This window comes from Piliocolobus tephrosceles, chromosome 13 (assembly GCF_002776525.5).
Source record: "Piliocolobus tephrosceles isolate RC106 chromosome 13, ASM277652v3, whole genome shotgun sequence".
In the NCBI taxonomy this organism is placed as follows: domain Eukaryota; kingdom Metazoa; phylum Chordata; class Mammalia; order Primates; family Cercopithecidae; genus Piliocolobus; species Piliocolobus tephrosceles.
This window is the reverse complement of record NC_045446.1, coordinates 54,702,787-54,729,567: the sequence shown is the minus strand read 5'-3', so window position 1 is coordinate 54,729,567 and position 26,781 is coordinate 54,702,787. Positions and strand designations below refer to the sequence as shown.

At 35.9% G+C, this 26,781-nt stretch overlaps 1 protein-coding gene and 1 pseudogene across 3 annotated transcripts in view; both read right to left on the bottom strand.

Annotated features, from left to right (window-relative positions):
* Positions 1 to 26,781, bottom strand: part of SBF2 (SET binding factor 2) — a 546,407-nt gene that overhangs the window by 278,021 nt on the left and 241,605 nt on the right. For both annotated transcript variants that reach the window (XM_026454017.1, XM_026454018.1), the window contains 4 exons: positions 22,828 to 22,965; positions 7,725 to 7,847; positions 6,463 to 6,573; positions 5,139 to 5,244 (listed from right to left, as the gene is read on the bottom strand). In XM_026454017.1, coding sequence (XP_026309802.1) covers positions 5,139 to 5,244; positions 6,463 to 6,573; positions 7,725 to 7,847; positions 22,828 to 22,965 — 478 coding nt within the window. The remainder of the gene's footprint in view (positions 1 to 5,138; positions 5,245 to 6,462; positions 6,574 to 7,724; positions 7,848 to 22,827; positions 22,966 to 26,781) is intronic.
* Positions 11,561 to 12,922, bottom strand: LOC111524632 (annotated as a pseudogene). The gene has a single exon (XR_002725833.3). The product of XR_002725833.3 is annotated as a zinc finger CCHC domain-containing protein 9 pseudogene (transcript).

Genomic DNA, 26,781 nt, shown 5'->3' with positions numbered 1-26,781 from the left:
CAATTATTGTAATTTTTGAAGCTCAAATTCTATCAGCTTAGATCAGTTGTGAGCCTTTTCAAGATGGCTCCTGAGTTCTTTTAACAAGCCTCTAACAGTAATTTTTTTTTTAAATTCTCATACCATAAATTCACCATTTTAAAGTATACAATTCAGTAGTTTTCAGTGTAGTCACAAGGCTGCACAAGCACCATTAGTATCCAATTGTAGAAGAATTTCATTCCTCAAAAGAAACCCCACACCCATTGGCAGTTATTTCTCATGGCCCCATCCCTCAAGCCCCTCATAATCACTAATCTGCTTTGCCTCTATGTGTTTGCCTAATTCTGGACATTCCACATAAACAGAATCACAGAATATATGGTTTTTGTGCCTGGTTTCTTTTACTTAGCATGTTTTCAAGATTCACCCAGGTTGTAGCACATATCAATACTTCATTCCATTTTGTGGCTGAATAATTTTCCATTGTGCAGATATATCACAATTTGTTTATCCATTCATCAGCTGAAAGACATTTGGATTGCTTCCACTTTTTGACTCTTATAAATAAGGCTGCTATGAACATTCATGTAAAAGTTTTGGTGGGAATATATGTTTTTGTCTTTTTTAAGAATCTGATACGTTTTGACATATGTACATACTTATAAAACCATCACCACAATCAAGACTGTATACACAAATATCATCCAGAAAGTTTCCTCATGTCCCCTTGTAATCTCGCTCTTCCTATCCACAAAACAACCAGTGACCTGTTTCCATCACCATAGATTAGATTACATTTTTTAGAACTTTAGAGAAACCGAATCATATGATACATAATTTTTCTGACATTTTTCATTCAAAATAATTATTTTCAGGTTAATCTATGTTGTGTGTATCAGCCATTCATTTTTCATATAGCTTAGTAGTATTGCATCATATGACTATACCACAGATGTTTTATCCATTTCCATAATCAATTATCCGTTACCACTGGTGGACATTGACTTTGTCTCCAGTTTTTCACTACGATAAATAAAATGGCTATGAACATTCACATACAAATATTTTCATGAACATTTTTAAACTTAAATAAAATAGTCAAACTGTGTTCCAAGATAGTGGTACCATTTCATATTCCTATTAGCCATGAATAAGAGGTCTAATTCATTCACATCTTCACCAGTACTCAGGGAAACACTCTGAAGTCTCAACACAAAATACTCCTCCCCCTTCTCACCAAGGGATAAGCCTCAAGTTGTGTGCCTTCTTCCAATCACACCAAGCTGTGTAGGTCACAGCAAGTGTCTCCCCAAGCCCCTTCTTTGTTCTTTGTTCTCAGCCACCCCAGACATCCAAACTATGTCAGCTCCTGCTTGTACTTCCAATGAGGCAACACAGAAACAAATCCCTTAGGCAGCTTGCTCAACAGCCAGAATTTGGGATGCAAGCTCCACTCTTCCCTCCTCCCTGTACCCCCAAGCCTTAGAGAGTTGAGGAAGGGCTGATACAGGTAACATAAAATTGCTCTATTTACGCATTTCAATGCTGCTATTCTCTGCTTTGTGCAAGTCTGAGGTACTGTAATTTCTTAACTAGAATCTGGAATTGTCATGCAGGGATTTTTGTCAGTAAATTTTTGTTAAATCAGTGTTTCTGTCAGAGAGGGAGGACTGGAATTTCCTATTCCTCTATCTGGTTAATGTCACTCCCAAATTCTCAGTCTTGACTATTTTCTTCACTATTTTAAATATAATTATGTTAATAACTGCATCTGATAACTCTATTTGCTAAAGTCCCTGTGGTTCTTTCACATTGTCTATGGTTTCTTTTGCATTTCTTTCATATAGTTTTGATTCTCACGTTTCTGGTTATTTCTGATTGAGTACAGGGCAAGTATATAAAAATTTACAGACAAATTGGAGGTCTAGAATGTAGTTATCTTGTTTTAGAGAGGATATACTTTTACTTCTGTGAGATGGATAGACAGTAGCATCAAGGATTACCTTAATCCAACTCAAGAAACTGAAATGATTTCAGGCTGTAATGTAGTTCCCAAGGGAGCCAATCTACTTCTGATTTACCCACTCCTAGGCTGTGGCCTTTTATGGTCTCAACTCAAATTATGAGAGCTTCATTAAAAAAATCCACCTTGGTAAAACTTGAATTCCAATTTTCCCTCTTCCCCATAAGATATCAATAGTACTGATCAGCTTCTCAGCCATTTCTTCCAAAATCAACATGTGCCCTTAGGAAAAAATGGTCCCAAATGTTTGGCTCACTTCATTTTCTCTTGGATTGTGGTTTGGCAATTATTTACTGGGTGTGATGCCTTCAAGTAGATGTTATTTTTATTTGTTTATTTTGAGACAGGGTTTCACTCTGTCACCCAGGCTGGAGTGAAGTGGTATGATCTTGGCTCACTGCAACCTCCTCCTCCCGGGTTCAAGCGATTCTCATGCCTCAGCCTCCTGAGTAGCTGGAACTACAGGCGCCTGCCACCATGCTCCGCTAATTTTTTCTATTTTTAGTAGAGACGGGGTGTCAGCGCGTTGGCCAGGCTGGTCTCAAACACCTGCCCACAAGTGATCCACCTGCCTTGGCCTCCCAAAGTGCTGGGATTATAGGCATGAGCCACTGTGCCTGGTTTAGCAGATGTTGTTTATATTTGTGTATCTTTTCAAGTTGACATTGTTAAGAGGATTATTCTGAATTACACAGGCCACCATTACTGGCAGAGAGGTCCGGGTTTTATAAATGTATACTTTATCTACAGTTTTTTTTTCTTTTAAAGTATTGGGGGTAAAATTTTTTCTGGTACCTAAACATCACACAAACTGCAGGATGCTTAATATCCCTGGTCCTTGACGCTAAATGCTGGTTACAACCTTCTCCTGTCCTCCTCACTCACAACTCATTGTAAAACTAAGACTGTAGAGGTTTATAAGGTACTCATTAAGTTCACGAAAAATGGTAGCATTTGAAAATGTGAAATAATTTCATTTGTGAAATATTTGTGTCATATCCTTCTAATCCTCTTCATAGTAAATCTCTGCTTTGACCCTTTAGAGGTATACAACCTTTTTTTAAAGTAAAAATGTCAGGTGAATGGTGCTTGGCTAAAATCAATTAAGTCAATGGTTAGCAGGGACCATGCATGCAGGCAGTCCATGAATCTACTAAATTTACTTCTAGGCTGGGTGCAGTGGCTCATGCCTGTAATCCCAGCACTTAGCAGGAGGACTGCTTGAGCCCAGGAGTTTGAGAACAGCCTGGGCAACATGGCAAGACCCTATCTCTATAAAATAAAAAATTAAAAAAATTAACTGGGCATGATTGCATATGCCTATCATCCCAGCTACTCAAGAGGCTAAGGAGGGAAGATTGCTTGAGCCCAGGGTGTTAGGGGCTGTACTGAGCTGTGTTCATGCCACTGCATTCCAGCCTGGGTGACGATTAAGAGCCTATCTCCAAAAAAAATTTTTTTTTTAATTTCCAAAAGTTTGTGGAGGGAGAATGTAATCAACAAGATGTTCTTTGGAGATATGCCACCAGGAAGGGATTATGATTTCATATTAGATAGATATGCATTAAATATCTAATATGAAATGAATTTAAAGAAAATAGCTTTAAATATTTTAAGGCTTAACTGCGATTGCTCAATGAGTAAAAACTTGCACTAATTGACAAAAAACTATATATTTACAGTGTACAATGTGATGTTTTGAAATACGTACACTTTGCAGATAGGCTAAATTGAGCTAATTAACATATGCATTACTTCACATACTTTTTTTGTGGTAAGAACACTTAAAATCCACTCTCTTAATGATGTTCAAGTATATAATACATTGTTATTAACTGTAGTCACCATGTTGCACAGTAGATATCTTGAACTTATTTCTTCTAATTGAAATTTTGTATTCTTTGACCAAAGGGAGATATTATTTTAGAGTTGGCCTGAGAAGAGGCAAATGTCGCTGGAAAGAATTACTTTGAAATTGATATCACCATTCATTTTAATTCAGATATTAGAAGACTCTATTTATATTTATACTAATTTCCTCTAAGGCTTTCTAACTTTCACTGATTGAAGTTAAAGCAGGAGAATATGGATAGGGACACTAATGAAAAGGGTAGTAAGTTACAGAGCAAGACTAAGAGCAAAATTCAACAAGAGACAAGAGGGAAGCAAGAGGGCAGAATTTCTGTGCAAGAAATTAAGAATTTCATGAAGAGGCAGGGTATGGACCTTAGGGAAGGGAAGATTTCAGCATAACTAGGAAAAGACAAACACAGATGGAGAACAATGAGAGTGGGACACTCATAGGCAGGTATATATGAAGGACAAGTCAGAGGTAACGTAAATGGGAATCTTTGGGCAGCCCTAGTTTGAAACATCCTCATTTTTGTTATATTTTTCTTAAATAATGTAAAAGCTGTCCAATGTACAGTAGACACTTTCTAGAATCCTCCCAATCTTTCAGCCTAGCCATTGCTGAAAAATTGGAGATAAAGTCCTCATATAGATGGTGGGATGAGAAGAATGAGACTCATAGTCCCACCTGATAAGGTTTCTATAAAAGCAGTTCATCTACGGAAATGCTAAATATATCATCTATTCATCTTTTAGCATAAAGAAAGTATGTCCACTTTCCTTCTTTCTATGTTAGAGTACAGAGGCACCATCACAGCTCACTACAGTCTTGAACTCTTGGGCTCAAGTGATACACCTGCCTCAGCCTCCCTCGTAGCTGAGATTACAGGTGTGCACCAACATGCCCAGCTAATGTTTTAAAAACGTTTTGTAGATATGGGATCTCACTATGTTGTCTAGGTTGGTTTCAAATTCCTGGGCTTAAACAATCCTCCTGCCTTGACCTTGCAAAGTACTGTGATTACAGGCATGAACTACCACACTCATCCTATCTACTTTCTAAAAGTCTAACTGACCTAAGGAAAAAAGGGGTCTGGGTTAAAATTTTTAAAAACAATGAACACTAGGTAAGATCAGAACCCACAAAATTATATATATCCTATATACAAAATATTTAATGGTTTAAAAAATATTTTCTTGATTCATGTGAGGTGATGTCAAAATAAATCCTTTAATCACAGGCTTCTACAAGATGACATTGAAAATGGGAGAAAAGACATACCCAATTGCTGGAACAGGAGAGCCACACTAGTGCCCGTGACAGGAAGGCTATCATGTAAAGGAGTCTGGATCAGCTGTCTATCTCCTGCACCCAAAGAAAACAGCTTCTGCAGAATGGGAGAAACACACACACACACACACACACACACGTACACACGATTTCAGACATTTTTTAAAAAATAAAAATATCTTTGATGTTCATTTTTAGAGCAAACAACCATATAAGATCCAATTAACAGATACAAAGGGCAACAATGGATACCCCATAACATTTAAGTTCTTTGTATACTTAAGTGGCATAAGAAAATTCAGTGGTTGAAAGTTGCAAATCTAGTCAAGATAAGACACAAAAATCATTGATAATCGTAACTGGCTAAAAAATAATGAAATGTTAAAGTCAACAACATTAATAAAGGCTCATAAAGCAATTCAAGTTTAGAATCATCTGTGATCAAACTCACATTTAATGTTCTGCCCTTTGAGCAGAGGTAGAAGAATGAAGGAGGAGAGAGCAAGAGAGAGAGAGAGAGAAAAAGGGTAAAAATTTAAGACAAAAGACAATGAGAAAGACAGAAGAGAAGTAAAAAGGCGAAGGGCAAGAAAAAGAAATGCCAATCTCACTATAAGCAGGATCTTTGTCAGATTGAAGACAATGTGATTTTTAGAAGGCTGTCCTCTTCCCTAATATTATATAAGAATAAGCAAAATAAATTATCAACTATTCATTTTTAGGGTTTAAGGAAAAAAAATCTATTCTTTTAAAAGTGTGATTGACCAAGAAACAATAAATAAATCATAGCAGCAGATTATTTTTCTACTTTAGAGACAAATATGAAAATCTCAAGACATACAGAATAAATGAATCTATTAATAAGTATTTACAATGTAACAAAGAACTGTGTTGAGAGTTTTCTTAATGTTATCTTCTAATTTTTATCACTCCAACATTTTTCAATTTAGGTTAATACAAATGAGGTGTAACTATATACAGGAATAAGAAAGGTAAAAGAGCACACATAAAAGTTCAACTTAATATATTTCCAAGAAAATACAAACTGAAGTTCAAGTTACACGAAATATGACTTCTAATTATGCTATGTGAAAGACGAACCCTGTGTTAAAATTAACCTCATGACCTAAGAAAAGAATGGAATCTTGAGTGTCTAGAAGGCAGACCATGGGGACAATGCTTAACTAAACTAGGATCTTCCCTAAAACAAAAATATTTAAAGAATTCTTTCTTTCCCTTTCACCATAAATTAAATTAACTGGAGGAGAGCAGAAGAGAAATAATCCTTCTCCATGCCTCTTTCTATTCTATTTACCTGAGACCCTCCAGCCGCTGGGACAAGGCAGGCACAAAGGTTAGCAATTAGACTTTCCAAGGAGACATTCAGGCTGTCCACATACACGGTATAGATCAAACCCAGGCAAGCCTGCAAAAAGATAGATACATGTAATTATTTCATGGAAAAAGCATTAAAAATAAATTGTTATGACATCTGTTCTAGGACAATTTCTCTTTGAACCTAGTAAAGTATATTATACAGTGAACATGGAATACATTTTAAACAGCAAAAATTAAGTTTATTAAATTTTCCTTAGAACCAGAACCTCCAAATGAGCTTCTGAGATGAGTTTATGGAAAACAGAAATCCACAATTTGTAAAACAGATGTTTGTGCTCTGATAACTACTTTAGCAAATCTGTAGGGCTAATATTGTTTTTGCCTCAACTTAGTTTGTTAAACTCCAAATCTCAAGATAAAAACTTAGAAATTTTATCTTGCTTGGTGGTTCTTATAAATCCAGAATGCTTATTCTACAGAAAAATTTAACATGTGAATTGTAAGAAAGGATTGCAAAACAGAGACAAGATTGTAAGATTAACACTGAGTTCAGAAGAAGGTAGGTGGTAAAACAGACATAATGCAATCTTTATGAATCTCTTTCAGTATAGCAAAATTTGTGACTTTGAAAACTTAGTATTTGCTTGGAGTTACCCATTGTCATTGAAATCTTGACACTAAATTAATTCTTTCTTAACATAAATAATCTCAATTTCTGGAAAAGTTTTACAGAAATTTTATGTTAGCACAAATATTTACAAATTAATAAAAATTTCCTCTTATGTTTGAAAATTCTGTGTTTCTAAAACAAGAAAATATCTAGAAGCAATATTTTAAGAGTATTTTGACAGAAGTATGATCAGAATTATTTGAAATCTCAAACATCCATCCTATTTACTTAAACTTGATTCCGCGTAAGGTGAATAAACATACACAAAGTTGTTAAATCACTCATGCATTTACATTAACTATAGGTAATCAAATTATTTCTTTAGGATGTATACATTCTGGATTTAATAAATGTGGGACCTATCCTTAGAAGTTTTAGTAGTCACATTAACTTATTCAGGTATTTATTTCATCCAACATGAAAATATTTCTTCTGTTCATGCTAACTGTATTTCATAGATGAATTCCTAAATCAATCTAACAATATTTTCAATCCAAATAACTTGTACCATGGTTCACTCAAGAGACTCACACAATAATACAAATTAATAATAACTATGTGTTCTTTACCCTAAAAATTTCTGGATAATATAATCTGGATACCAACACCAGGCTTTTGGGAGCAAACACTTCTGCAGGCTGAATTAAACCAGACACTTCTGCTTCACCTTCAATCTCTTCCTTCTTTGTTCCCTAGAAAAAGAGACACTGAAATCAACAAACAGAAGGGATTTCCTAGACTCATAATTCACAAAAGATGAACATCACCTTAAACATAACTTACACAAATTCAAAATTAATTATAAAATATAATTTAAAAAATCAAACTACAAATAAAGAGTAGACTTTAAGAGCAATCTAAAAGTAAAGTAGACACACTATGAAGCAGGGAATACTTATTTCATTCTTGAAAAGCTCCTTAAGCTCTGGAAATATAACACAACTTTATTTGAGCATCTCCTTTCTGAGTGAATCAAAGGCAAATAAGACATGTTCAAATTATTTTAAATAGTGACCCAAACAATTAAAAATTATACTCACTTAGATGAAAAGTTAAAAAATGATATTTAAATGAAAAGTCAGTTTTCAAAAGAAGAAGATCTGTTTTGGAAATATGATGCTAATTTTCATTTTGGTTTTTCTACTTGTCTCAATCTCTCAAACAAGGATTCTAAGGCTTGCAGAATGCTCGGTGCTCAATGCTCTTGGCAGTAAAGCACAATCGGCTCCAAATTGCTTTTGTTCATAAGCGACAATGCTGATATTTTGAGAAAAGTGAACTTTGTTTTTGTTTTTGAAACAAGGTCTTGCTCTGTTGCCCAGGCTGGAGGGCAGTGGCACAATCACAGCTCACTGCAGCCTCAACCTTCTGGGCATAAGGGATCCTCCCACCTCAGCTTCCCGAGTGGCTAGAATCATAGGCACATGCCACCATGCCAGGGTAACTGTTTAGTTTTTGTTGCCCATAGGGTCTCCCTATGTTGCCCAGCTGATTTCAAACTCCTGAGTTCAAGTGATGCTCCTGCCTTACCATTCCAAAGTGCTGGATTATAGGTGTGAGCCATCATGCCTGGCTGAGAGAAAATTTTTACATACAAAACTGAATTTCAAAATGTATTTAATGCCACTGAACTGAATACTTAAAAATGGCTAAATGGCAAATCTTATATATATATTTTACCACAATAAAAAAGGCTTAAAACAATACATAAGTTTCAATAACTAAACACGGGTTAATAAACTTGGAAAAATATGATTCTCCCACTTAACAAACCAAAAAATCCTGATTCCCCTCTTTTTAATAGCCTACATCCCACTGTCAACAAATCCTGATTTCTTACCTACTCTATTGCTACCATAATGCTGTGAGCTACTATAATCTCTTGTGTGGATTACTCTACCAGCCTCCCTTCATCTCCTTTATTCTTCTTTAGCCCCACTTTGCTTCCTTGCTGCTCTTTAAACACACTGGGCATACCCCCATCCACTGATCTACGCACTTCTGTGTTATTCCTTTGCCTAAATACTCTTTCCACAGATATTTTAATGACTCAGTTCCTCATCACTTTCAAGTTTTCATTCAAGCATCTTCTGCTCTGATAAGCTTTTGCTGACAACGTTATTTAAAACTGCAATGCCCTAACACTCTCTACCCACTTTCTCTCTTTATTTTTCTCCATGGTACTTGTTACTGTCCAACAATTGGATATCTACTTCACTTATCTTGTTTTTTAGTTTCTCTGTCAACCGCACTAGCACATGCTCCCATAAAGGCCAGGATTTCAGTTTTGTTCAATGGTGATCTCCCAGTTCCTAAAATAAGGGCTGGGCCCATAGTTGATACTTAATATTAATTCATTGCATATATGCACAAATACATTTTCTTGGCATAGTTTTTTGAGCATTTTATCAAGGGAAGTCTTTTCCCCTCTATTCATAGAGGCCAAGAATTATATTTTCTATTTCCTTTAGAGCTCATTTAGTTTCTATTACAATGCAATATAACAGTATTAGATGTCTGTGGAATGCACATATCCAAAGGGAACTGTTTACTTTTTGTATGTATGATAAAGTCCATATGCTCTTGAAAGATTTTCATTTATTACAAAGCAAAAACAAAAATTAGGCTGGTTGGTTTCTGGAATCCTTAGAAATAATAAAAATGTGATGAATATGAATTTACCAAAGATTTCCACACTTAATGAATCATATTCTTCATGGATTATCAACAAATTCAAAATGACAAAAGAATGACTAAAATTCTTGGAAGAGATAAAGCTATCCACATTTTTATGGGATTGTGATAAATGCCCTAGAGTACCATTAGAAGCCAGCGAGAGTAAGTAGATAACCATTTCAAATATATGACCATTAATTTACTTTGACCAAAACACAAAATAGAATGCCATTGGTCATTTCTTAAAGTTGCTCTTCAATTAAACACTCACCAAAAGAAAAAGTTATTAACAAGAAAGAAAAAGGTTCAATAGAGTGAAAATCAGTATTAAGTAAAAAATAATTTTTATTTATATCACTTTTTATTATAGATGTTGACTTTTCCTTTGTAAATGTGCTACAAATCCTAAAATATTTTTAGTTCTTAATTTCAGTATCTCTCCTATAAGAATGCAATGTCCCAAGTTTAGAGAAAAATTCTTATTTCTGCTTTTAAAGCAAAATGTACTGCTGTGATTAAACACACACACACGGCCAGGCGCGGTGGCTCAAGCCTGTAATCCCAGCACTTTGGGAGGCCGAGACGAGCGGATCACGAGGTCAGGAGATCGAGACCATCCTGGCTAACACAGTGAAACCCCGTCTCTACTAAAAAATACAAAAAACTAGCCGGGCGAGGTGGCGGGCGCCTGTAGTCCCAGCTACTCGGGAGGCTGAGGCAGGAGAATGGCGTGAACCCGGGAGGCGGAGCTTGCAGTGAGCTGAGATCCGGCCACTGCAGTCCAGCCTGGGCCACAGAGCAAGACTCCGTCTCAAAAAAAAAAAAAAAAAAAAAACACACACACAGACACACACACACACCCCCCAAATAAACCCCAAATTTGTTAGGTAAAATAAAGTTTGTTATAGAATGGTAAAGTGACATTTTTGATAAAATTTTTCTAGAAATAATTTATTATGTAAGAGGAATATTCCTTCTTCTACACAGCTGCTAGATATATCCTGTGTAATAATTATATAATGACATTAGTTTTATTTGGTGTATGCTTTACAATGACAGATTTCACCTACTGAAAAGATGTGAGAAACTTAAAAATAAGCAGGAAATTCAAAACATAGTTTATGAATATGAGATACTCTAATAATGCTTCTAAATTCAATATTTTACAGTACAAAACAGTTTCACATATTTTATCCAGCTGAACAATATTTTAAAGGCTTTGCCAACTTAAGATTATTTCTTCTCATTAAATTGGCCACTTAAAGATTATTCCTTGCTTTTAGTAGGTCTCATTAAAGATACAAATTTAACTTAAACACTGTTTACTCAATTATCTCACATTGACTTACAAGGTCAATACATATCATAATCACATGCCACAACTTGCCCATCTGTAGATATCTTTGCCTACCAATTACTACTATGGATTACATTTGCCAGTGATTCCCAGCTTCTGTGTAACTTCTATTATGTGTAGTTCATAGTCTCTGTGCTTCAATAATATGGGATCAATTAGTACTCACCATATCAATCTGGACTAAAAGTGCTACTACTGCTCTTAAAACATATCCTGAGACAAAAAGTACTAGATTGCTGATTGCATGCAATAACTCGATGTAGCAGATCAGCACAAGCTTTAAGGAAGTTTATCTTACCATTCAGGTTGAACACTTCAGCCTCATCTTTGTTGTATCTTGATGCTTAATTTTTTTTTTTTTTTTTTTAGAAAATGCATTTTTATTCCATATTTTAAAAACATAGACTTTCTAGCAACTTATAAATTTCTATTATAATAATAAATTGATACTTTGAGCCAAGAAAATGATATAACCAAAAATTCATTTGTACACTTTGTTTAGGAGTGTTTTACATTTATGCATAATTTTGCTTTTATAAAAGATGATTGTTACAATCAGGTATACAACTACTTGGTTATGTCTAAGTTCTGTCTCTTAAAATATGTTCTTTTAGAGAATCCATTTAATCATCTTATTCTTTTCTTCAATTTTCTCCAAACAGTGGTAGAAGTACAATTTGATGGACAGAATAAACAAAATTGTTTTCGATCACACCCAGATCATACTGATATCTACAGTATAGTCCTGGCTACAAGGGAGCTCAACTCTAACTCGTGAAGTGGGCCTGGTTTAGAAAGTAATGATGAGGTGGTAACTAATGATAGTGCTAGTTGTTATCAAAAATTAACAACTTTAGGTATTTTTGTTTTGGGTTTTTGCGGTTTAGGTGCATCCAAAATTTCTTCATAGTCTGCACTCATTCCCTTTGCCCAACGACCAACTGTGACCATTCGCTCTGAATTCTGACTTTCAGGGCAATCTTTCTTTAAATGTTCCACAGAGCCACAAAGTTTGCAGCCGCCACCATCAGCATAGAGTTCTTTGGGATTATCCGGACAAGATCTAGACAGGTGCCCCATTTCTCCACAAACAAAACATTTTGCAAAAGGAAATTCGCCAAGAGCCGGGTCTACTTTAGCCTTACACTTGGTTATTTCGTGCTCTGTGGACCCACACCTGTAACATATCCCAGTGCCCATGTCTTGATTTTCAAGGGCGGCAGGCAGATTGCTGCAATTCCATGACCAGGTTTTCTACAATGGAAACACACCATTGCATTTTTCTTTGCCGCTTGTCTTTTTAATCTTCTTCCTTCCCGTCGACTGTCTTTCTTTAAAGCAACTGCAATTTCTTCCCTTACTTCCTCACTGTCTGTTGCTACAATTTGCCCATTGTGAACCATCTGTGAATTCTGTCTTAGGTATTCCATGAATCCATTCACATCTTCATTTAAGTACTCCTTTTTCTTTTTCTTTTTATGTTTTGCTTGGGGTGCATCATTTTTGAGGGATAGCCTATTGGCTTCAAGTTGTTTATGCTTTGGTAGGTTTTGGCTTGTTCCCTCAAAGGATCCCTTCTTCATGTCCTCCCATGATGTTGCAGGCAAGGGTCTCTTGTTACATGTGGTACTAACTCGGGCCCACCTGGTCATAATTTCATCAGAGGTACCTCACTGCCCTGCGGCCCAGCTTCTTACCGCGCACCTTGATGCTTAATTTTAATATCAAAATAACTGTCAAGTCCTGACCCTTCTATCCTTAAAGGAACTGTGGCATCCAACATCTCTGTGCTATGTTCATTTTTAACAATACTGTATCACAGTAAAAATCTTCCCACAGCATTTCTTAAATAATCACTTATAAGAAGAGGATAAAATTAATTCCACAAGTAAAACATTTTCAGTCCTCAATTTCCTTTCCGAAATGTAATATATAGCAATTGTACCACTATATAGAATTGTCTCAGTAAAGCAATTTAAGAACTTAAAAATTTCCCAGAATTGGAAATAATGGAGCCTAAGTAGTTGCAAAATTCTGTAAGTTCTAAAATTCTCCCCAAAACCCTTCATTTCTTGCAAAATAATCTTTTAATCATGTTGACATGTCCACATGATCAAACCAGGTTTGCCCTTTCATTGGTGTGGAAAATAATGAATACATAAGAAATACACATTTTAGGATAACAAGCCTACAAACAATCTAGGCCACCAGTCTTCAGTTCAGAATCAAGTTTATCTCTAGCAAAGAGAATATACTGCAGATTTTCCCCTTCAATAGCAGAGCCCTGGGGCTCTACAGTATTCAGAAGACAGGACAAATTCTATTATATGTCTACTATATATCTGCTCATAAAGAATTCCGGTTTTAGCATGCAGTGAGCCAAGATCGCACCACTACACTCCAGCCTGGGCAACAGAGGGAGACTCCGTCTCAAAAAAAAAAAAAAGAATTCTGGTTTTAGTGGCACTAAAATAGGAAGTGTTTTCTCCTGGAACCTAAGAGACATTACTAAGCAAAAGTGTCTCCTAATCAAAGAATGTTGGAAACAATACATTTAAAAGGTTGCTTTACTGCAGGATTTTTCAAATTTTGATATGAAAGTATTGTTTGTTCAATTCAAAGTATAGTATTTGTCAAAATTATTGGATCTCTGCATGATGGCACATCTAGAAGACCTGGTGCCCTATGGAACACATACTGGGAAATGCTGTCATGAAGTATTATATGATACAAAATGTCAAAACCTTGTTTAATGACTATGTAACGTGGCATATTAAAATACTGCATAAAGAAACAGGACATTTGGTTATAAACAAGTGTCATGCAATAAATTCTACAACACACATTCATCTAAAAAGGACCTCTTCAAGGAGAACTACAATCCACTGTTCAAGGAAATAAGAGAGGACACAAACAAATGGAAAAATATTCCACACTCATGGATAGGAAGAATCAATATCATGAAAATGGCTATGCTGCCCAAAGTAATTTATAGATTCAATGCTATCCCCATGAAGCTACCACTGACTTTCTTCACAGAATTGGAAAAAACTACTTTAAAACTTCATATGGAATCAAAAAAGAGCCCACATAGCCAATACAATCCTAAGCCAAAAGAACAAAGCTGGAGGCATCATGCTACCTGACTTCAAACTATACTACAAGACTACAGTAACCAAAACAGCATGGTACTGGTACCAAAACAGATATATAGACCAATGGGACAGAAAAGAGGTCTCAGAAATATCACCATACATCTACAACAATCTGATCTTTGACAAACCTGACAAAAATAAGCAATGGGGAAAGGATTCCCTATTTAATAAATGTGTTGGGAAAACTGGCTAGCCATATGCAGAAAACTAAAACTGGACCCCTTCCTTATACCTTATACAAAAATTAATTCAAGATGGATTAAATTCTTTTTTTTTAAGATGGAGTCTCACTCTGTCACCCAGGCTGGAGGGCAGTGGTGCAACCTCGGCTCACTGCAAGCTCCGCCTCCCAGGTTCACACCATTCTCCTGCCTCAGCCTCCTGAGAAGCTGGGACTGCAGGTGCCCACCACCACACCCAGTTAATTTCTTTCTTTTTTTTTTTTTTTTGTATTTTTAGTAGAGATGGGGTTTCACTGTGTTAGGATGGTCTTGATCTACTGACCTCGTGATTCGCTCACCTTGGCCTCCCAAAGTGCTGGGATTACAGGTGTGAGCCACCGCGCCCAGCCTAAAGTCTTAAACATAAGACCTAAAATCATAAAAACCCTAGAAGAAAACCTAAGCAACACCATTCAGGACATAGGCATGGGCAAAGACTTCATGTCTAAAACACCAAAAGCAACGACAACAAAAGCCAAAATTGACAAATGGGATCTAATTAAACTGAAGAGTTTCTGCCCAGCAAAAGAAACTATCAGCAGAGTGAACAGGCAACCTACAGAATGGGAGAAACTTTTTGCAATCTACCCATCTGACAAAGGGCTAATATCCAGAATCTACAAAGAACTTAAATTGACAAGGAAAAAACAACCCCATCAACAAGTGGGCAAAGGATATGAACAGACACTTCTCAAAAGAAGACATTTATGCAGCCAACAGACACATGAAAAAATGCTCATCATCATTGGTCATCAGAAAAACGCAAATCAAAACCACAATGAGATACCATCTCATGCTAGTTAGAATGGCGATCATTAAAAAAATCAGGAAACAACAGATGCTGGAGAGGATGTGGAGAAATAGGAACACGTTTACACTGCTGGTGGGAGTGTAAACTAGTTCAGCCATTGTGGAAGACAGTGTGGCAATTCCTCAAGAATCTAGAACTAGAAATATCATTTGACCCAGCCATCCCATTACTGGGAATACACCCAAAGGATTATAAATCATGCTGGTATAAAGACACATGCACACGTATGTTTACTGCGGCACTATTCACAATAGCAAAGACTTGGAACCAACCCAAATGTCCATCAATGATAAACCAGATTAAGAAAATGTGGCACATATACACCATGGAATACTATGCAGCCATAAAAAAGGATGAGTTCACGTCCTTTGAAGGGACATGGATGAAGCTGGAAACCATAATTCTCAGCAAACTAACACAAGAACAGAAAACCAAATACCACATGTTCTCACTCATAAGTGGGAGTTGACAATGAGAACACATGGACACAGGGCAGGGAGTATCACACACTGGGGCCTGCCAGTGGGTAGTGGGGTTAGGGGAGGGATAGCATTAGGAGAAATATTTAACATAGATGACAGGTTGATGGGTGCAGCAAACCACCATGGCACATGTATACCTATGAAACAAAACTGCATGTTAAGTACACGTACCCCAGAACTTAAAGTATAATAAAAAAAATTTTTTAAAGTACACTTTATTCAGAAGATGACTTGCAACAGTGTTCTGTGGGACATAATTTAAAGTGTCTCTGCTATGAACAATATTAAAATATATCTTTAAACTCAGACATAGTTTAAATGACAGAATAAGAAAAATAATACAGTAGTGGAAGATATTTAAAATCTATGCTACCTGCTTCATTTTATAAATCAGTAATCACATGCACAGAGAGATGAAATGACTTGCCAAAGTCATACAGATCATTAAAGGCATAACTGGGATTAACAGGCCAAGTCTTCTCTTAAGCTACTTCTCCTTTCAGTATCTTATATTCTTCTGTGTAAACTTTGTAAAAAATAACATATTAGTCCAAATAAGCTGTTTAAGATAACATCTGAGAAGCCAAACTGTCAATCTGAAAAGATGTTCAGATTTGTTTTCCTTTAATTATATCTGAATGTAGTAATCTTTGTTTTAAAATGAAATAGTAACAATACACAATTCTCATCGCAGCCCTTCCTAGCCTGAAATTGTTGTCAAAATTTAAGAAAAGGTATTTGATGTTGAAGGATTCTGGAAACTTACTCCTAAAAGTTTCTCCTGCTGTTTTAATGTCTTATATCATTTTAAGCATGTAGTACCAATTAATCATAGTTAATTCAGTGATAGTTTTTTCCTACAAAATACAACTGTGAGGGACATCAAGGGGACTGTTAAGATTCAGCATTCTGTCCATTTGCCAATTCTCATTTCAAAAATGGGGAGGAGAAGACAGATGCTTTGGTAAAAAACATAATCTTTACCATCCATACTCTAAGGAGAATCCCATGTGGATACTTGCAAAGGTTGTAAATTATCAAACTATAGAATAAACTCAGAAGATAAAGTCTCCCAATTTTTTCTCTGTGTGAATTATGTTACACATGCTAGTTTTCACTAGACTCTAACAAAGTCTAGTCTTGTTGAATAAGACCTAAGAATTAGTCTCTAGAATGCTACCAAGTGTAAGGTTGATTACAATATCAGCAAGCCCAATTCCCAAATGCCGCTATTTCTAACTTTTAGTTCAAAGAGTTGTATTACCTTAGACTAAGTTTTTCTTGAAGGAACCAAGATTTTTCCAGATATTCATCACAGTTATTCATAATACTGACAAAACAAGAAATACATGTCCATCAGGGGATTAATTAAACCTACCCATATGGTCAATTAGTGTACAGCAATTTTTGTAAAAAAAAAAAAAAATCCTTTTTATTGGAAGAAAATATGTCCATTTTTTTCTGTTCTCTCAAATTTTTTCCTGCATGTCCTTTCTATGTTTTCTACAACAAGCATAGTATACTATGATAAACAGCGGGACAGTGGTGGTGGGGGAGTACCAAAAATGATTGGGTTGTAGTACTTCAGCTAAATCTATACAATGTTTTGTATGTGGTGGTCTCCACTGTTTTATAACATATAGAGATGGATTTTTTTTTTTTTTTAGACGGAGTCTCACTCTGTCGCCCCGACTGGAGTGCAGTGGTATGATCTCGGCTCACTGCAAGCTCCACCTCCCAGGTTGACGCTACTCTCCTGCCTCAGCCTCCCGAGTAGCTGGGACTACAGGCATCCGTCACTACGCCCAGCTAATTTTTTAAATTTTTTTTTAGTAGAGACGGTTTCACCATGTTAGCCAGGACAGTCTCGATCTCCTGACCTCGCGATCCGCCCGCCTCGGCCTCCCAAAGTGCTGGGATTACAGGTGTGAGCCACCGCACCCGGCCTAGAGATGAATTTATAAATTCCTTTTTATGCCTCCATTTTCCAGGTAATTACTTAACTACTTGGAATTAATTGTATGATATTATGTTTAAATTTATTTTGTTTTCTCAAATAGCTCATCGACTGTTTAAATAATATTTGTCGAAATACACACATTCCATTGATTTATAAAGCTTCTATTGTTGGATACTGATCTATACACAATAGCGTCTGCTCCTGGAGTATCATTTTTGTTCCCATAATTGTTTTTATCCTTGACACTTAATTCTTGAACCTATAGCACACTGATACAATTTTCGCAGGTTTGTAGTAAATGTGGTTATTATTTGGTCTTTGGAGACAGAATGAATCAAGCACTTCAGCTTGGTACTGAATGTCCCTAAGTAAGCCTCATCTGTAAAACGGAAATGTTAAAACCTATCAAATGCTGTTTTGTGAGAATAAACTACATGTGAGTTTAATAGAATAGAATGAAATAAAGTGTTGTGAAACTTTAGCACAGTGCCCAGAACGTAAGACTTTAATTTATCATAAGCACTACAATCTTTTTTCCCTTTCACAAGCTTTTTGTTTGAATTGTTCTTTTTCTTTCCCTTACTCTAGGTGTTGGCTCTTATTAAAATGTCCACCGAGTCTTTTAAACTCTGTACGATTTATTCCAGTTGCTTAGTCTGCAATTATTATCTATTTCACTGAATGATACTTAGCATATGGTGCTTTGGAATGTTTTTGTACTTAAGTTTTGGTTATGCTTCCCAAGCTAGATTTGAAGCCCACTGAGATGGAGAAACATATCTTATGCTTTCTATATTTCTCCCTCTTTTTTCCTCATCTTATCTCTCGAAATTACAAAATTCATTCCCTCTCTCTTTCTTTGATGACAATTTGATGACATACCAAATGTTATCACTGAGAACTGCATAATTATCTCTGATTCAGAGACAAGTATATAAACATATGAAATAACTTTAAAAAGACACAGAACTAAATTTAAATTTTAGATATTTAAAATTTTATACTTAACATATTTTAAGAAAATCAACTTATTATTTAGATAAGTCATAAAAGTCAATGTAAATCTATCATATTTTACTGATTACTTAAAAAAATTTAGATCACATTACCTAGTTGAGTAATTTTGGGAACATATTATCAAAAGTTTAATGCCAAAGGTTTGCTTAGGATTACTGACAGTGTTACTGTATCTTGGAAAGATAACAGAGCTAACATTTTTAAAGTTGCACAATCATATTTTGGATGGCGTATGTCCTTAAGTTCCCCCTCTTTAGGATTCCAAATAATGTGTCATAGTATATTTGGTATGAAGTAATTCACACCAAACAAGAATTAAAAGATCTATTTTGAACTGATGATATGATCCAAAAAGAAAAGAAAAACACATTTTTAAAGGGACGTAAACAGTTCATGCCAAAAATGAAAACAACTTTACTGATGACCAAGAAAGAAACATCTTCTGGGTTCTATTTTTTTTTCAAATTCTGCTTCATTGTTTGTCCCTCTTTCCGACCAAGCCCAAAAGACATTAACTTATGTTTCCAGAAAAGTGGTCTTACAATTCTGGCTAGTACTTAAGTACAATTATATAGAATCCAGAATTCTCACAATCTATCTACATTTTCAGAATCTTGGAAAAATCTGGTATGAAGCAGACTGTAACCTTCTGTAAGGTGATCGTAAAAAATAAATTAAGATTTCTGGGTCCACTGAAAATAGCAAGTAGGAAAATATCTAAGCTAAAAAGAGAAATAACTTTTGACATACAGATTCAAACTACACAAGAACCCAGATCTTAGCTTCTAATATTATTCCCTACTCAAAACAGCCAGACTCCTTGAAGAAATGGCTGATTTCAAGGCAGAGTCAGGGAAGGAATAAAATGATCCTAGATCAACTTGTTATGATGAAAAGTTAAAAAGTACTTTTTCTAAAAGGAGATCTGTGAAAAGAACACGAGAATCTGTCTGAGTGGTGCACGCTGGTCAAATATGGGATAATTTGTGCATTAAAATAATAAAAAGCATTAATGATTTACATATTATTGGGGGAAAAAACCTGAATCCATGAGTCTATAGCTCAAACAGACAGGAAGAGAGAGTTCTAGCTTATAGTAAAAGGTCGACTGCTGACTGCTAAAAATAGAGGGAGTATGGAGTTACAAAATAATCATTTTTTGTTATCAGAATCAAAATTGCTACAGGCAAGAATCATTAGTAAATGCTGAATCTAGGGGAACATGATTGATGAATAGTAGGATATTTGCATAGTCTTAAAGTGCCTTCCAGTAGACTGATTATTAATTGCCAACATAAAAATAGCCACTATAAAGTGGAGAAATCTGACAATCATCTGACCAAGTTGCCAAAATTAACATCATCAATGAGGGACAGATAGGCATTGTGTACTTCCAGATGTGTACTCTTAGAAAGAGTCCCTTAGAAGGAACACAGGTAATATTCCAACTGTTGGTGCAGAGCCTGAAACTAACAATGAGAGACACTGCAAAACGCAAAATAAGAAGCATTGGATTAAAAATGGGGGTGAAAAGTTACATTATTTAAAAATGTCAACATTATAGACAAAGAAAGGCTGCACAACTATTCCAGATGAAAAGAGACAAAAGAGAAATGACAACTAAATGCAATATATGCAGTATGTACTAGATCCTGTACTGGAAGAAAAAAGGGATATGGGGGTGCTATAAAGGACATTATTAGGTCAAATGACAAAACTGGAACAAGGATGGTAGGTTTTATTATATTGATGTTAAATTTCCTGAGGTTGATAACTGTACTGTTTACATACTGTTCACGTACCTCTGAAGCATATACTAAAGAATTTAGGGTAAGGGTAAATGAAACATGCAACTTTCTTTCAAATGGTTCAGAAAAAATAAACTCTGTGTGTGTGGGGTGGGGAGGAGAAGGGGAGGGAAGGGAGGGGAAGAGAGAAAAAGGGATAAAGGGAGGAAGGAAGGGTAGGGAAGAAAGACTTCAAATAAATCGATGGGGCAAAATATTAACAACAGGTGAATATGGGTAAAGGCTATATACATGTCTGCATTATTCTTGCAATTTTTAAGTTTAAAATTATTTCCAAATTAAAAGTTTGAAAAATACCCAAGAATTCCTAGAACCTATTTGTAAACATCTGCTATTAATATAATGTCAATATATTGCCTTTCTGACAGTTTGTCTAGAAGAAGAGGGGTGAATAGTGAAGAGGGAGAATCTAAATAATTATAGTTAGTTTCATTACATAATTCCAAGGAGTTGTGAAGCAATACCCTCAAGAATATGGAAATAACAGAAAATATTGAATTCTCAGCATTAACTTAAATGCTAAAGATCAACAGAGAAATGAAAGGCCAATAAAAGAGACAAAGTGGTTCTTGGGTAGAGAACACTCTCTAACTTATTAGATTGAATTGATCAAAATGAGAAGTTGATTAGCTATTTGTTGGCAACATACATCCACACATTATCCAGGGGAGAGGAGACTTTAAATCACACTTAAAGTTTTCTGTCCCCATTGATAACATAATCTCTAATTTCAAATAGAAGCAACAGGCTATGTTAGTCTGATAGTCTTTAAGTATTTAACATCAAATACCCCTTAGTTTGATTCCATAATCAAAAGTCCATACTTTGATATGGCTTTCTACTAAGATCTGGTGACAGGAAGACAATGTGCTGATGATGCATATTTTGTTCTATATGCATTTTCAGCACTTTTCACATTCTCTATAAATTAGTAATCTAGCATGTTGGTTTTAATACATCAGTCTAATGAACTTGAATAATGAGTCTGCATCATGAAAGGTAATTTGTCTCCTCTTACTCAAAAATCAGATTTCTGCATCCAAAAAATTCAGATCTTAGAGTTTAATAAACATAATCAAAACTACCAAACACTCCTTTGTTAAGCCATTTCAGAAAGCAGGCCAATCTTTTCCCCCCAGTGGTGATACTCTATACGTAGCAGAAACTACAGCAGATTATGCAAACTGGCTTACTCAATATCTTCCAAACCCCCTTTACAATTTCCTTCTTGTATTATAGAGCCTGGAAAGAAAAACCACCACCACCAGCACCAACAAAAAAAATCCCTACATTTTTTTGGGGCAAAATGGACTCTGTATGCAATCTTACTTCCACCAAAGAAACAACTCATGTAAAACTTAAAAGCAGAAGTAAGCAGTGTGAGACTAAAGCAGAAGTCAGCAGTGTGAATATCTGCAGAAGAACGGATATTCTAGCACAACTAAGGTGAAGGTTATAATGTCTGATATATACCCAGCATCATAAGTGCCAAGTGGTAAAAAGTGGAAGGAATATGGTTTCTATGAGACTAGCACCAAGCTGGGCTGTTCCTAGTACCCAGAATTGGTTCCCTGCTTGTCCCTCACCCCTAAAATTTCATAAGCTGCCAAATACTTTGTTATGACTCCTTTCTGCTTAGAGAAAGTAGAGCCAGTAGTGTGAAATTAAGAACCTCAACCAATAGTCTGAAAGAGCAATTATTTTATAAGTCTTCATAGTTCTAGCTTATGAATTTCTGCCTGATCATGTTGATAACATTACCCCTAAGAAGAATGAATTAACATTTGGATGCCTAAACAATAATGTCAGGCATTGTAATTATGATTTGCAAACATTTTCAGTAAATGTTCCACATTCTATGAAAGACCTCCCAGGAGAAGGGCTGGCAGGGAAAATCATAGGTTGACCAAGAGAAGAAATTAATATTCTTAATAAACCAATTCAAGGATGCACTATTTTTAGAAATATTCAGATTATGATCAATGTTTCAAAAAAGGACAATTAAATCTGGAAAGTAATTTTAATATGTTGCTCTCCTCTCCAACCTTAAACATAAAAATTTCTTCATGCTTCTTAAGCTAGCCCATAAAACTCAAACTTGCAGTTTTAACAAAAATATGCATATAAAAAACATTCCTCAATATTGTACCTTCGACTGTACTTTAGCTAGTAAAGGTTTTTGTACCTGAAGATTAATCTCTGCCTCATAGAAGGTCAGGCATGAGCAGTAATGTCGATCTGAGTCAATATCTGTCAGGACAACCACAAAGAACGTTGGCTGCTTCCTCTCTCTGGACAGCTGCCACCCGCCAGGCTGACAAAACTAAATGAAATAAGAAAAACAAAAACAAAAACAAAAAGTAACATTTAAAATTAATAGAAGTTAATTATTAGTTAATCTCTGAGAAATTTTAAATGTTTGCCCATTTTAACAAATTCCTACCTGATGAGGTATGACTTTAAAGCCAACATTTAAAAAACAAGTTCATGTACAGATTCATGATGTTGAAAACTTTCACCAATGTGCATATATATTTCATAAAGACAGCCTAGATTTCCCACAGATGCCACTCTGGGTGCCATTTCTGAGACCTAGGTTGGCATATGTAGGAACACCGCATCAAAATGAAAGACTTCCCCCTAACTATGAGAACAAATCATGGAATAAATTGGAAATCAAGTGCAAAATATGTATCACTGAGAGAAAATACAGTTATTTTAAAATTTCCGTATGAATCTTGAGAGTCTTCAATTTATTACAAAAAAAGAGATATCTTGTTCAGCAAGACAGACCATATTCTTGTCCATAAAACATACTTTAACAAATTTAAAGAAGAGAAATCATACAATGTCTGTTGTTAGACCATGATAGAATTAAACTAGAAATCAGTAACAGACAGATAGCTGGAAAATCCAGAAATACTTGGAGGTTAAACAACACTTTTTTTTTTTTTTGAGATAGGGTCTTGTTCGGTCACCCAGGATGGAGTGTAGTGGCATGACCACAGATCACTTTAACATTAACCTCCTGGGCTCAAGCGATTCTCCCATCTCAGCCTCTTGAGTAGCTGGAACCATAGGCACCTACCAGCATATCTGGCTAATATTTTTTATTTTTTATTTTGTAGAGAAAGGGTCTTTCCATGTTGTCCAGGCTGGTCTCAAACTCCTGGACTCAAGCAATTCTCCTGCATCAGTCTTCCAAAGTGCCAGGATTATGGGCATGAGCTACTGCACCCAGCCAAATAAAACTTTTTAAATAACATATGAGTCAAAGATGAAATCTCAAGAGAAATTTAAAAAATATTTTGAGCTAACTGAAAATGAAAATCCAACATCAAAATTTGTGGGATGTGGTGAAAGCAGTGCTTACAGAAAAATTTATATCACTGAATGTACCTATTAGAAAAGAAGAAAGATCTAAAGTCAGTAATCTAAGCTTTGACCTTTGGAAACTAGAAAAGAAGAGCAAATTACATCCAGAGTAAGCAAATAAAGAAAATAAAAGTTAAAATTGAAATCAATGATATTGAAAACAGAAAATCAGTAGAGAAAAATCAATAAAATAAAAGGCTGCTTCTTTGAAAAGATCAATAAGCCTCTAGCCCGGCTAATTAAGGAAAAAAAAGGCACCAATTACTAACAAATGTAATGAAAGAGGGATTATCAATACAGATTGTTCTGGGCGGGAGACCCGCGAGAGAAGAAAAGGCACACACACAATACCTTTAAAGGTAAACAAACTTTATCCCATATGTAGATTTAACAGGCAAATGATATAATAAGCAAATTAATAAAATAAGCAAATTGATATAATAAGCAAATGATATAATAAGCAAATTGCAATGCGAAGGGGAGAACGGAAAAGAGATAAATGCCTTTACACCCACCAGACTATGGAGGATTCACCACCAAACTGGGAAGCAACAGCCTGGGCTCCAGAGCTGGACACTGCACTCACCAGACTATGGCAGATTCACCATGCCAGAGGTGGTGAATTCCTCTTAAAAAGGGTTTAACTGTGTAATGTCCTTGGTTTGAAGGCCCTACCTCCTTGTACTTTCTCGTTTTTCGCCTGCAAGCAGCCCTCCTGCTCTTGCTGTGCCCTAACTTGCCCAGACATGTCCAGACATGTCTTGTGCCATAGCAGAAGAACCATTGCTACCCACTCCCTTGCGAATCGCGCATCTACCCTGTTTGTTCAGTGTGCTCTTGCAATCATGGCTGATGCAGGGAGCACCTTCTGGCAGAAGTAAATTGCCTTGCTGAGAATGCTTTTGCCTGAGTGCTGGTTTCCACTTTGTGGCTCCGAGCACTTGTTTCTAACAACCACCAGACTGGGAAGCAACAGCCTGGGCACCATAGTCAGCCACTTGTCTGTACACAGACAAGGAGAGGTCTCAGGAAGCTTTGGCACAGTGTGGGAACCTAGCTGTTTTTCTAACGAGTTGTTTGGCAGGAGGTCCAGTCATGAAGGCCCTTGGTGACTGTGCTCAAGGAACACAAAAAGGTCAACTTGTTTTTGTGATTGTCTATTGGTTTTCTTTTTTTTGGGATGAGTCCTGCTCTGTCGCCCAGGCTGGAGTGCCGTGACACGATCTCAGCTCACTGCAACCTCCGCCTCCTGGGTTCAAGTGATTCTCCTGCCTCAGCCTCCTGAGTAGCTGGGATTACAGGTGCCCGCCATCGTCCCCGGCTAATTCATGTATTTTTAGTACCGATGGGGTTTCACAATGTTGGCCAGGCTGGTCTTGAACTCCTGACTTCAAGTGATCCACCCGCCTTGGCCTCCCAAAGTGCTGGGATTACAGGTGTGAGCCACCACACCCAGCCTACTGCTTTTCAATAACCAAGGTATAGGAATAGATTGAAATAGAGATTTCTCTGAAACAGTGCTGTATGAACGCCTCAAGGGGCTTCACACAACCTGTTCCAGGACTTGGTGACCATTGTTTGTGTCCACGTTCAATTGAGTTCAAATTTAATATTTAACTTTTCCTCCACACAAAAGTTCCCATGAACTTTTAAGATAATCAATGAATATTATAGACAACTCTATGCCCACAGCTGTGACAATGTAGACGAAATGTACCAATTTCTTGAAAGACACAATCTGCCAAAACTCACACAAGAAATGGACAATCAGAATAGTCCTATATTGTTAGAGAAACTGAATAATTAATACCTTTCCAAAACAGAAAGCACCAGGCCCAGATGAATTGACTAGTGGATTCTTTTAAACATTTAAGGAAGAAGTTACAGTCAGCCCTCTGTATCTGTGGGTTCTACATCTGTGGATTCAATCAACCTTGGATCAAAAATATTTGGGAAAAAAAGAAAAATAACAATACAACAATAAAAATAGTATATATAAAAATCCAGGTGGTAGCTATTTACATAACATTTACATTTCTTAGGTATAAGTAATCTAAAGATGATTTACAATATACAGGAGGATATGAATGGGTTATATGCACATACCACACCATTTAATATAAAACATTTGAGCATCTTCGGATTTTGGTATGCGTGGGGGATTCTTGGAACCAATCCCCCTGCAGATTCCAAAGGACAACTGTATACCAATTATCTGCAAACTCTTTCAGAAAACAGAAGCAAAGGGAATACCTTCTTCATTCTACTAGGCCAGCACTATACTAATACCAAAACCAGATATAGACAGTTACAGAAATAAAAAGTATTGAACAATATTGCTCATAAACATAAAAGCAAAAATATTAGCAAGTTGAATTCAACAATGAATAAAAAGAATATCATAACCAAGTGGAATTCATCCCAGGCATGCAAGGCTGGTTAACCATTCAAAAATCAATTAAACCATTACATCATATCAACAGGCTAAAGAATAATCATGTGATCATACCAACAGATGCAGAAAATGCATTTGACAAAATCCAATACCTATTGATGATAAATAAATAGCCTCAGTACACTAGAAGTAGAGGGAAGCTTCCTCAACTTGATAAAGAATATCTTTAAAAAAAAAAAACTCCTATGGCTAGTAGCATACTGAATGATGAAAAACTCAAATGATCAGGGGAATAAAGTTAAGGATGCCCCTCTCACCACGCTTCTTAATATTATCCTAGAAGTCCTAGCTAAAGCAATAAAATGAAAA